Below are 11,685 nucleotides of genomic sequence, written 5' to 3' on the forward strand. Positions count from 1 at the left end.
TTCCATGTCGCTTCAAACTCTCCCGCTGCCGGCCACTGGTTTTCCTCTCCTCACCATATTTGGTGGGAAGTGGAAATTAACTCCAGACTCTTCAGATGTATACATCCGGTGAAACATCTCACTCCTTGTCAATTCAATTCAAGGGGCTTTATTGGCATGGGAAACATGTGTGTTAACATTGCCAAAGCAAGTGAGGTAGATAATATACAAAAGTGAAATAAACAATAAAAATTAACAGTAAACATTACACTCACAGAAGTTCCAAAATAATAAAGACATTACAAATGTCATATTTGGTATATATACAGTGTTGTAACGATGCACAAATGGTTAAAGTACAAAAGGGAAAATAAATAAGCATAAATATGGGTTGTATTTACAATGGTGTTTGTTCTTCACTGGTTGACCTTTTCTTGTGGCAACATGTCACAAATCTTGCTGCTGTGATGTCACACTGTGGTATTTCACCCAGTAGATATGGGAGTTTATCAAAATCGGGTTTCCTTGTTCTGTCTGTGATACGGAGACGAAGACACAGCTTGTGGCGCGTTCAATGGCTAGCCGGAACTAGGAAACTCTGAAATGTCTTACTTGCTGACTGGTTGACTGTGGCACGTGTATAACGACAACCAGTTCGCAACTACAACCTATTTCCGACTAGCACATGAACGCAGCATAAATGTGTGGTTGCCTTATTTACGCCAACATTCTGTGAAACAGCCTGAACCAGAGAGGACACCATATCATTGTGCTTTCTATTATATTACCTATATTAAATCATATTAAATAAATGTACACAGACAGCATTACCCCAATGAATAAAGAGCAGTCACTTTCTGCTCTATGCCCGATGTTTCTACCGGAAATGATCAGATATGACTGTCAACAGAGAGGGAGAGGCCAAACGAAAGGTTTCATTCTCATCAAAAGCTGTCCAAAATAAGACCAATGCGTTTCTATGGGCTTATTTTGAACCTTTTCGCCTGCCTTCTCGCCTTTGGGACGACACCCATTGTTTGGGCTGAGACGTGAGCATCTCGTCATTATATATAGATCTCTGCTGTAAATTAACATACAGAGCTCTAATCCAATCGCATGGCGCCAACTGGACGATGTCCCCGGAACGAAGAGCACGTGGCCAATCAGAGAAATGTGCGTGGAACGTTTCAGAAAACAAACCAATCGTGTTCTAGAGAGTAAAATGAGTACCAATGGGAATCCTGCATAGGTTTACGTGTTTAGCAGGAAGCTTCGCAGAATCAGGACATTGCGTGCTCACTTTACCGGTGTCGACTCTGGGATGCACATGTGTAGCTGTCATTTGTAGCTAAATAGTTTTGTATCGTTACGTTTACATCTAACTAGCTAATAGAATACGTTATTCATCGTAAAATGTTGTGTTTGAGTAGTTTGTCGGTCGCCCTTGCGGTGCTAGCTTTGGTACCTAGTAGTAGCGACGCTTTGAAAGATGGGGAGTGTGAAGGTGGGTTGGTTTGTCTCATTATATATATATATATATACATACATACATACACTCACACACGTCACTGTAACTATGGATATAGTTATTAGTAGCTAAGTGTTATGGCAACGTATGTTGTGAAACCTATGACTGATAATTCATGGAGCTGTACAACAATCTTCATCAAATGGATTTTGTCTTGCTGGATACAATAGCTAAGATCTATTTTCAATGTGTTCTCTTGAATTTAAATGTTTGTTTTTTAAAAGTGTTGTAGTTTGCTGTATCTGGCTAGCTTAGTCAGTACTTCTCAAAGAAGAGTCATATCGCTCATTAAAGCCTTGTGCCCCAGGCAAGTTTAAAAAAAAGTGTTTATCCTTTTTCTTTATTTAACTAGGTAAGTCAGTTAAGAGCAAATTCTTATTTACAATGACAGCCTAGGAACAGTGGGTTAACTTCCTTGTTCAGAGGCAGAACAACAGATTTGTACCTTGTCAGTTTGGGGATTCAATCTAGCAACCTTTCGGTTACTGGCCCAACGCTCTAACCACTAGGCTACCTGCTGCCCCAGTTGCTGCATGTGGTTTCAGTTGGTGAGGTAATGTGCTTCTTGAGTCCTTTGTCAAGTTGTTATTCTTATCATAGATGTGATGGCTGATCATACTTACTTAAGTAGATTTGGTCAGGCTTATCCATACGTATCATAACAGACTGACCAGAACATAATTCTTAGGTTTGTAGGCCTAAATCCTGGGTAATGTCCACAACAACTGGAGTTAAACCTATTTCTGGTATAGATTAACATTAGATGAAATGTTTGTTTTATCCTAGGTTTAGCTAGCCTATAAGGTAATGCATAAGTCCTGATGTGTCACCACATTACAATCCTACCGATGGCTGCCTTGTTGTTTTGTCTTGCAGTGTGTGTGAGCTTTCTGGGTCGGTTCTACCAGTCATTACAAGACAACCATGTTAAATTTACCAGCGCGGACATCGAGAAGGAACTCGTCAAAACCTGCAAAGATGTCAAGGGCAAGGAAAACCGATTTGTAAGTGATTTAGGCTAATCTTTTTTTGTTTTACTTTAATGGAAGTCAAGTCGATTTTTAAGTAGTTACATTGTGTCCTATCCAGATTATCCACTGGGTTTGTTGCTTCATTGCTGTTCTTTTCTTCCTTCTGTACCCTAGTGTTACTACATTGGTGGAACAAATGACGCAGCCACCAAAATCCTCAATGAAATCTCCAAGCCCCTGAGCTACCATTCACCAGTGGACAAGATCTGTGAGAAACTAAAGAAGAAGGACAGTCAGATCTGTGAACTGAAATATGGTAAAAAAAAAAAAAAGTATTGTTGTCACATACACTGGATAGGTGCAGTGAAGTGTTATTTTAGAGGGTCAGCCATAGTAGAGTGCCCCTGTAGCAAATTAGGCTTAAGTGCCTTGCTCAAAGGCACATTACCAGATTTTTCACCTTGTCTGTGCGGGTATTCAAACCACGAGGCTACCTGCCGCCCCAGGTGGAGCCATTTCACATTACCTAGTATGCGGCTCGGGTATTCGAACCAGCGATCTTTCTGTTACTGCCACAATGCTCTAACCGCTAGTATGCAGGCCATTGAAGAACTGGGACATTTTCAGCTTCCAGGAATTGTGTACAGATCCTTGTGACATGGGGCGGTGCATTATCATGCTGAAACATGAGGTGATGGCAGTGGATGAATGGCATGACAACGGGCCTCAGGATCTTGTTATGGCATCTCTCTGTGCATTCAAATTGCCATCGATTTAAAAAAAAAAAAAATGTTTCAAAAAGGCAATTGTCTTCATTGTCTGTAGCTTATGAAATGAACATTCAATGCTCTGGCAACAATTGCACACTCCCTCAACTTTAGACATCTGTGGCGTTGTGTGACAAAACTGCACATTTTAGTGGCCTTTTATTATCCGCAGCACAAGGTGCGCCTGTATAATGATCATGCTGTTTAATCAGCTTCTTGATATGCCACACCTGTCAGGTGGATGGATTATTTTTAGCAAAGGAGAAATGCTCACTAACAGGGATGTAAACACATTTGTGCACAATATTCGATAGAAATAAGCTATTTGTGCTTATGGAACATTTTCAGGGATCTTTTTATTTCAGCTCTTGGAAACATGGTACCAACACTGAACATGTTCCATTTGATATTTTAGTTCAGTGTAGAAGATGTTTGTATCCAGAGCGACTTAGTGTATACATGTTTCTTACAGGTCCCCCGTGGGAATGGAACCCACAACCCTGGCGTTACAAATACTGCTATACCTTCTGAGCCACACGGGACATTTCTCCTCTTTCCCCGTTTTCTCCTTTGTTACTTCCCATAGTTTTAGTCTCATGAGACTACTAGAAAACGTTTAGTCAATAGTGTTCTTTACAGCAGTCACAATTCCAGTGGATAATTGTTTGTGGATCATAGTCTAAACACGGTGTATGTAGGCAGGGTTTGGACCTATATTGTACAATCTATTTACAGTATATACACAAACACGGGTATCGGACGAGGACCTATTTTGAACGTCGTTACCGTACCATGGCCTGTCTGTGGAGGTTTGTGTGGGACTGATTGCCCTGACAGTGAAATGTGATCCTTCTCTCTCTATATAGAAGGTGGAGAATAACTCTGCGTTCTGTATGCTCCCATGTTGTCAGTAAATCACATTGGAGCATAGAATAGTGTTCAGTCTCTTGACCTTTTTATTGATAGATTTTTTTTTTTAATATCAAACGGGTGTCACTGTGCTTGCTTACTGCTACTCCATCTCGAATCCTCTGCTGCATAGACTTGACCACCCTCCTGAAACATTCTTAGCCAGTTACACTACCGAAAAGCTAGCCGTTTGGCATAGCACGTAGTGACGTTTAAAGCTGAGGAGTGAGGTTACGAATCCAACTCGGTTACACTGTAATCTTTACCTCCCTTTCTCCCTTGCCTGCAGACAAACAGGTGGATCTGAGCACAGTGGACCTGAAGAAGCTGAAGGTAAAGGACTTGAAGAAGATCCTGGAGGAGTGGGGAGAGTCGTGTAAAGGCTGTGCCGAGAAGTCCGACTTCATCCGCAAGATCAATGAACTCATGCCCAAGTACGCCCCCAACGCAGCCCAAGCAAGGACTGATCTGTAACGAAATGGAGGGGAAGAGGGGATTCGGACCTGGGTTTGTTTTCAGTGTTTCGGAGTAGGAGTGCTGATCTAGGATCCGTTTTGCCTTTTACATCATAATGAATAAGAAATGGTGGACCCACCTGATCCTAGGTCACGCTTCAACTCTGACAATACTGTTTCCCAAATAGTACCCTATTCCCCTATATCGTGCACTACTTTTGACCAGAGCTCTGGGTCCTGGTCAGAAATAGTGAATTAAGTAGGGAATAGGGTGCCATTTGGGGGGATAATTTGTGACTAGGGGCCATGGTAGCCCTGAGGTTATTTTTGTGGTGTGAAATGTTCGCTGTGCGGTATATGAACCACCCGACAGTCTGTACATGCCCTTTTTAGTTTATTTTTGAAGGGATAGACATTATTATTTGATTTAATTATTAACGGTATAATCAAATAGAACAGGAGTGGACAAGCTTTTAGGCAGAGAGTCCTAGACAGTGTGCATGCAGGGATTTTATTCCAGGCAAGCAGTAAGTAAAGTTCCTGATTCTACTAATCAGTCTGCAAATCAAGACCTTGAGTTGTGATACTGTGGTGTGACACTACTTGGCTAGAACAAGTACCTGCACCCATACTGTCCCTAAGCCTCTACCGATAAGGGTGGCCACTCCGGAAATAGAATTTAAGACGGAGGGGAAAGGAAATGAGAAGACAACTTGAAAGGAAATTGTGCTGTTCTTTCACACTGAACCTTTCATGTAAGACCTAGTGTTTGTTACAACTGTGCTCTACTTTTTCATTAAAATACGAAAACCCAGTGTCAGAAGTGCCATGATCAGATGTATATCAAATTTTGTATGAATACTTGTGCACCAACTGAATTATCTGGCTTAACTACATTACCAAAGCATATGACTCTCAGCTTTTTTTCCTGAACGTGACTGCCTTCTGAAGAACTGCATAAAGCATATTTCACTGATGGAAGACATGTATGTCATTAATGTATGACTAATATAAGGAACGAAGTCAAACTTTCTCACCAGATGCAGGGTCATTTCTACTGAGCTATGTGATTTTTTTTTTTTTTTCTTCTTTGTGAATCAATACCACCTACTGCGAGTCTATTCCAGTAGGTTTGCGTGTTGACAATGTGAAACATGATATTTTGCAATGCGTCTATGCACTATAGTCATCAGCTAGAAATACACGCAACGTTTATTTCATGTTGGCACTGTATACGTTTCCACGATACAGTTTACATTTACATGATCCTGCCTAATTATGTAATTTGTGTCGCATATTATTTGTAAAATTGAGGTTAGGGGAATATGCCTTCTATGTCACGTCACTACCCCTCCCGCAACGTCGACTCAAACCCCTCCCATTGGCGGAACGCGCACATTCCTTTTGTCCAAGATGGCGGCGTTGATGTAGGTTCTCTAATGTTTTTAAATGTGTTTATCCTTTTAATTCACAATAAATACAAAGTCTCAACGTTGTGGACGTTCGTTACAAGTTAGTAAATCGTCCGTATCTGTGCAACGTCTGATAAAAAAATCGAGGCATTTGATTCCAGACCGGATTGTTTCTGCAGACACTGGCTTGCTAACTAGCTAACGTTACCTAGCTAAAAAGTTTGGGTATCGTTTGAAAATGAAACGACAGGCCGGGAGGGACTCCAGTCCTAGTCGGGCTTTAGCGAAACGAATACGGGAAAGAGAGCGGGAACGAGACGGGGCACGGAGAGAGGACATACTGCCCCCGCCTCTTGCCTTGCTGCTCGCTGAAAGCCGAAGGCAACATGCTCGGAGCAGGAGTAGGGAACGAGAAAAGACACGGCTCCGGGAGGAACGCGGGGCCGCTGGAGACCCACTTCACCACCGACAACAACACCACGACCTCGGTCTGATCGGCCGCCCCGTTCTCCGGACTACAGCCGCCCTGCCTAAAGGCAAAGCGGCGACCGAGCTACTGGGCCCCCGGGGGGGAGCGGGGGGGACTCTGGAATATAAATCGTTGCTCATTAGCAATCTAGGCTCGGTGCTTTCTGACGAACATGTTGAAGACGGACTGTTCCACGAGTTTAAAAAGTTCGGGGACGTTAGTGTGAAACTATCTCACACTCCAGAGCTGGGCCGTGTTGCCTACGTGAATTTCCGTCACCCGGAAGACGCTAAAGAGGCCAGGCATGCCAAGACCAGGTTAGTGCTGTATGATCGCCCCCTTAAAGTAGAGCCCATGTACGTCCGTCGTCGCAGCTGCACGCCGCCGGATGTGAGCTACATTCCCATTCATGGCGCCTCATATCCCCCTTATAGACAGAGGTCCCTCTCCCCAGGGGCAGGAGTTAGCAGTATCAGAGACATCCGACCACTGAGACACTACCCTGTAGAGGGGTTGGGACTGAGCAGAGAGAGGGAGAGGATTTTGGATTACTACGGGATGTTGGATGAGAGAGGGCGGCCATACGGGCTGCCAGTACCCGAGCACGAAGACATAAAGCCAGAGGACGACGCGCGGGCGTGTAGGAACCTGTTCATTGGCAACCTGGATCATAATGTCACCGAGGGCGAGCTGAGGAGAGGCTTCGATAAGTACGGCATCATTGAGGAAGTTGTGATTAAACGACCGGCGCGCGGTCAGGGGGGAGCCTACGCTTTCCTCAAGTTCCAGAATTTAGACATGGCTCACCGGGCCAAGATAGCCATGCAGGGCCGCGTGATCGGTGGGAACCCGGTGAAGATTGGCTATGGTAAAGCCAACCCCACCACGAGACTCTGGGTAGGTGGCCTCGGCCCTAGCAACTCCCTAGCAGCACTAGCCCGTGAGTTTGACCGCTTCGGCAGCATCCGAAACATAGACTATGTGAAAGGGGACAATTTTGCCTATATTCAGTATGAAAGCTTGGACGCCTCCCAGGCCGCCTGTGCCCAGATGAGAGGTTTCCCCCTGGGAGGCCCAGAGCGGAGGCTGAGGGTGGACTTTGCCAAGGCGGAGGAGCCCCTTCCTCGTAGCTACCCAGCGGGGTACCAGCCCCCTGTGCCCCTGCCTGCCCACCTGGACCTGTTGCCAGAGGGTTACGGCGGGAGGCACCGCGACTGCAGCCTGGAGAGAGAGCTTCGTGCCAGGGACCGTTCGCCCCCCTCCCACGCCCTGTTCACCCAGCGGGAGAGAGACAGGGCTCTGCTGGACAGGGACAGGGGAGACAGAGAGTTCACCAGCCCAACCAAGAGCCTGGAGCGTAGGGGGGGTGAAGCATTTGGGGGATCCCGTGGAGGGCGGGGGGACCGAGCAGCCCGGAGCCGCAGCCGAGAGCGCTGGCTGAAGGAGAGGGACGCAGCGCGGGCTGGGGGGGAGAGACGGAGACGCCGCAGTCTCTCCCTAGACAGGCCCTCTCAGGAGAAGGAGAGAGGCAGGTCCAAGGTGAGGGGAGGAGGACCAGCCTCTCCAGAGGACAGCCCAGACAGAGCCAGGGTCAGAGCCCCAGACTCCACCACCGAGCCCAGGGGACAGAGCCCTGACAGCAGCCGCCACTCCAACGAGGACCGGGGTGGAGGACTGAAGACCGGCGGGGACAGGGAAAAGGAACGAGACCGTGACCGCAACCACAGAAATGCGAGCGACAACAACCACACCTTGTCTGACATGCCTAATAAAGACCCTAAGACACTCAGCACGCTGTCGGAGTATGCCGCCACCCTCACCAAAGCCTGGCACGGTCACTTCGCCCTGAAGAACTCCTGCTTCCCCACTAACATGCACCTGCTAGAGGGAGGCTCCGGGTTCTTCCACTCTGTCATGAAGGACCACCAGGCCAAGGGGAAACTGACCCAGCTGAAGATCGCCCAGCGACTGAGGATGGACCAGACCAGGCTGGACGAGGTCACCAGGAGGATCAAGCAGGGTGGGTCCGAGGGCTACGCTGTTCTCCTGGCCCTCCAGGGCCCCATCGACCGCGAGGCCCCTCCACCTGAACCAGGCCTACAGATCAGACTCCTCCGTCACCTGGTTACCTACCTGAGGAACAAGGAGGCTGCAGGAGTGATCAGTCTACCTGTAGGCGGGGCTAAGGAGGGGGGAAAGGGGGGCATGCTCTATGCCTTCCCCCCCTGTGACTTCTCCCAGCAGTTCCTCCAGACCCCTCGCAGAACTTTGGACAATCTGGATGAAGAGCACCTGGTGGTTGTGATTGTCAATGACTCTGCCTAACTAAGACAGAAGACACCTCTCTGTCTATAGTGTTAGCTGTCATTGTTATTTATCCATGTCAACAACAGACTGAGCTTTGAGCAAGGAACTAGTAGTGATTGTCAATAGCTAATTAAGACACCACTCTCTGTCTCTGTGGTGGTAATGGCTGTCAGTTTCACTTCCGTGTAATGGGACTGAACTGTTGTAGACAGACACCTCGTCCTCTCACTGGGGGTGTTCCTATGTCCCTCTCTACGGCACCTATGCCCCTAACAGACAGTGTCACTACAAACAGAGACCGAGCTGCTGTCACTCCAAGCAAGGGATCTTTTGAGACATACTGACAGACTTTGTATTAAAATACTGGAGGAGGACAGGACAGACATTTTGTCTGCATTTCTTTAAGTGAAACACTACAACTGAGTGAGGGATTGTTTATTGTGGAACTAAACTGACGAAGCAGTATATCTAAAGGCTTCTTCTACAACGGTAGTATTTGTCATATGATATGATTTGTATGTTTTTTGTTTTTATTTCACCATTCCAGAAGTTCCACCTTCATTTGAGAATCGTGTGCTCTGATTGGCTGTTGCATGCAGGAAGTTGTTTTGATGTACAGATTTTACCCTCCAACCCAGTGGTCAAGTTCCACTGCTATTTACTGGCTATTGATTTTAAACCGTTGTTGTTTTCGAAATATTGTTTCAGCTACAGATATTATTTCTTAACACTTCTGTCTTGGTCCTAATGTGGTATTATAATGTTCATGGCTGGTTTATTTTCACTTTTTAAAAATGTACTGAATGAGCCTATAGCCTATTTGCAAATGATTTTGCATATGAGAGAAAAGGATCGTCGTTCCTCTCTTGTTGATGCAACACTCTGTTGTGGTTGTAAGGCAGAACGGGCTACCTCTACAATTTATTTAAATCATCTGATTTTTGTTCTTTTCATTTAAAAAAAATCACAAACATGCAATAGAAATGAAATCCACCCACTGATCTGTTGGAGCCAGTTAAATTTCTCCATGCAGTTTCTTTGAGCAATGTTGTAACACTGAAATACATGTTTTATTCATTTATTAGTTTAGGTGCATTGTGTGTTTTAAACATGTCTGTCTGTTTGAATCATACTGGGCCATTTTAATGTTTATTTGAAGAAAACATCACCTGAATGAATGGACTAACTCTTGAATAGTTAAAAGGAAAAGTGTTTGTCACTACAGAACATCAGACTGGTGTTAGTTAAAAGGAAAAGTGTTTGTCACTACAGAACATCAGACTGGTGTTAGTTAAAAGGAAAAGTGTTTGTCACTGCAGAACATCAGACTGGTGTTAGTTAAAAGGAAAAGTGTTTGTCACTACAGAACATCAGACTGGAGTTAGTTAAAAGGAAAAGTGTTTGTCACTACAAACATCAGACTGGTGTTAGTTAAAAGGAAAAGTGTTTGTCACTACAAACATCAGACTGGTGTTAGTTAAAAGGAAAAGTGTTTGTCACTACAAACATCAGACTGGTGTTAGTTAAAATGAAAAGTGTTTGTCACTACAAACATCAGACTGGTGTTAGTTAAAAGGAAAAGTGTTTGTCACTACAGAACATCAGACTGGTGTTAGTTAAAAGGAAAAGTGTTTGTCACTACAGAACATCAGACTGGTGTTAGTTAAAAGGAAAAGTGTTTGTCACTACAGAACATCAGACTGGTGTTAGTTAAAAGGAAAAGTGTTTGTCACTACAGAACATCAGACTGGTGTTAGTTAAAAGGAAAAGTGTTTGTCACTACAGAACATCAGACTGGTGTTAGTTAAAAGGAAAAGTGTTTGTCACTACAGAACATCAGACTGGTGTTAGTTAAAAGGAAAACGTGTTTGTCACTACAGAACATCAGACTGGTGTTAGTTAAAAGGAAAAGTGTTTGTCACTACAGAACATCAGACTGGTGTTAGTTAAAAGGAAAAGTGTTTGTCACTACAGAACATCAGACTGGTGTTAGTTAAAAGGAAAAGTGTTTGTCACTACAGAACATCAGACTGGTGTTAGTTAAAAGGAAAAGTGTTTGTCGCTACAGAACATCAGACTGGTGTTAGTTAAAAGGAAAAGTGTTTGTCACTACAGAACATCAGACTGGTGTTAGTTAAAAGGAAAAGTGTTTTTTTGCTTCCCAAACAGCACCCTAAGGCCTGCGTAGGGCCCTGGTCCACCGTAGTGCTGTACGTAGGGATTACGTCTCCATTTGGGACTCTGGCTTTGTCACTACATGAGATTGGTTTTAGACGCTACTACCGTATGCAAAGTTTCTTTAAACGCCCAACAGAGAATGAGATCTATGGTTTGTTTGTTATTCTGTTATGTGAACTATGCGATGCTGACCAATTTACATGACTTTGTCACATAGTAGGACACTACCCATTGTCAATGGGGTTTGTATACGTACTCAAACCAACCAGTCCGTTTGATTGTTTTCTCTGTTGTTTCAACATGTATGAAAAATGAAATTAAACGTTTTATTCTCTTTTTAAATCCTTTTGTTTTCTTTATTTGCACATGATAGGATAATTCATGGCTTATTGTTATACAGGCAGACAGTTAAACAATATATGGCATGTTGGTGCATTCTAATGAAGCAATAAGGCCAGAGGAGGTGTGGTATATCGCTAAGGGCTGATCTTAAGCACGATGCAACGCGGAGTGCTTGGATACCGCCCTTGGCCGTGGTATATTGGCCATATACCACAAACCCCCGAGGTGCCTTATTGCTATTATAAACGGGTTACCAATGTAATTAGAGCAGTAAAAATAAATGTTTTGTCATACCTGTGGTATACCACAGCTGTCAGCCAATCAGCATTCAGGGCTAGAACCACCTAGTTTATAATAACAGGTCTCTC

At 44.6% G+C, this 11,685-nt stretch overlaps 2 protein-coding genes across 2 annotated transcripts; both read left to right on the forward strand.

The window, feature by feature from the left end:
- The first annotated feature begins 1,193 nt into the window (after positions 1-1,193).
- manf (mesencephalic astrocyte-derived neurotrophic factor) lies at positions 1,194-5,429 on the forward strand. The gene is made up of 4 exons (XM_014168307.2): positions 1,194-1,483; positions 2,384-2,511; positions 2,653-2,794; positions 4,444-5,429. Exons 1-4 carry the CDS (start codon positions 1,393-1,395, stop codon positions 4,626-4,628), a joined length of 546 nt encoding a protein of 181 aa, XP_014023782.2. The 5' UTR covers positions 1,194-1,392; the 3' UTR covers positions 4,629-5,429.
- Positions 5,430-5,697: 268 nt separating this feature from the next.
- On the forward strand, positions 5,698-11,317 carry rbm15b (RNA binding motif protein 15B). Its single transcript, XM_014168306.2, has one exon. The coding sequence runs from the start codon at positions 6,260-6,262 to the stop codon at positions 8,813-8,815; it is 2,556 nt and encodes an 851-aa protein (XP_014023781.1). The 5' UTR covers positions 5,698-6,259; the 3' UTR covers positions 8,816-11,317.
- The last annotated feature ends 368 nt before the right edge of the window (positions 11,318-11,685 follow it).

This window comes from Salmo salar, chromosome ssa22, assembly GCF_905237065.1.
Source record: "Salmo salar chromosome ssa22, Ssal_v3.1, whole genome shotgun sequence".
Classification (NCBI taxonomy): Eukaryota; Metazoa; Chordata; class Actinopteri; order Salmoniformes; family Salmonidae; genus Salmo; species Salmo salar.

Bases quoted from the DNA above. Each gene is read 5' to 3' on its own strand.
- manf (XM_014168307.2), top strand. From the start codon at position 1,393: ATGTTGTGTTTGAGTAGTTTGTCGGTCGCCCTTGCGGTGCTAGCTTTG. The intron at 1,484-2,383 runs GTGGGTTGGTTT...TTTGTCTTGCAG, and splicing joins GAAAGATGGGGAGTGTGAAG to TGTGTGTGAGCTTTCTGGGT. The intron at 2,795-4,443 runs GTAAAAAAAAAA...CCTTGCCTGCAG, and splicing joins GATCTGTGAACTGAAATATG to ACAAACAGGTGGATCTGAGC.
- rbm15b (XM_014168306.2), top strand. From the start codon at position 6,260: ATGAAACGACAGGCCGGGAGGGACTCCAGTCCTAGTCGGGCTTTAGCG.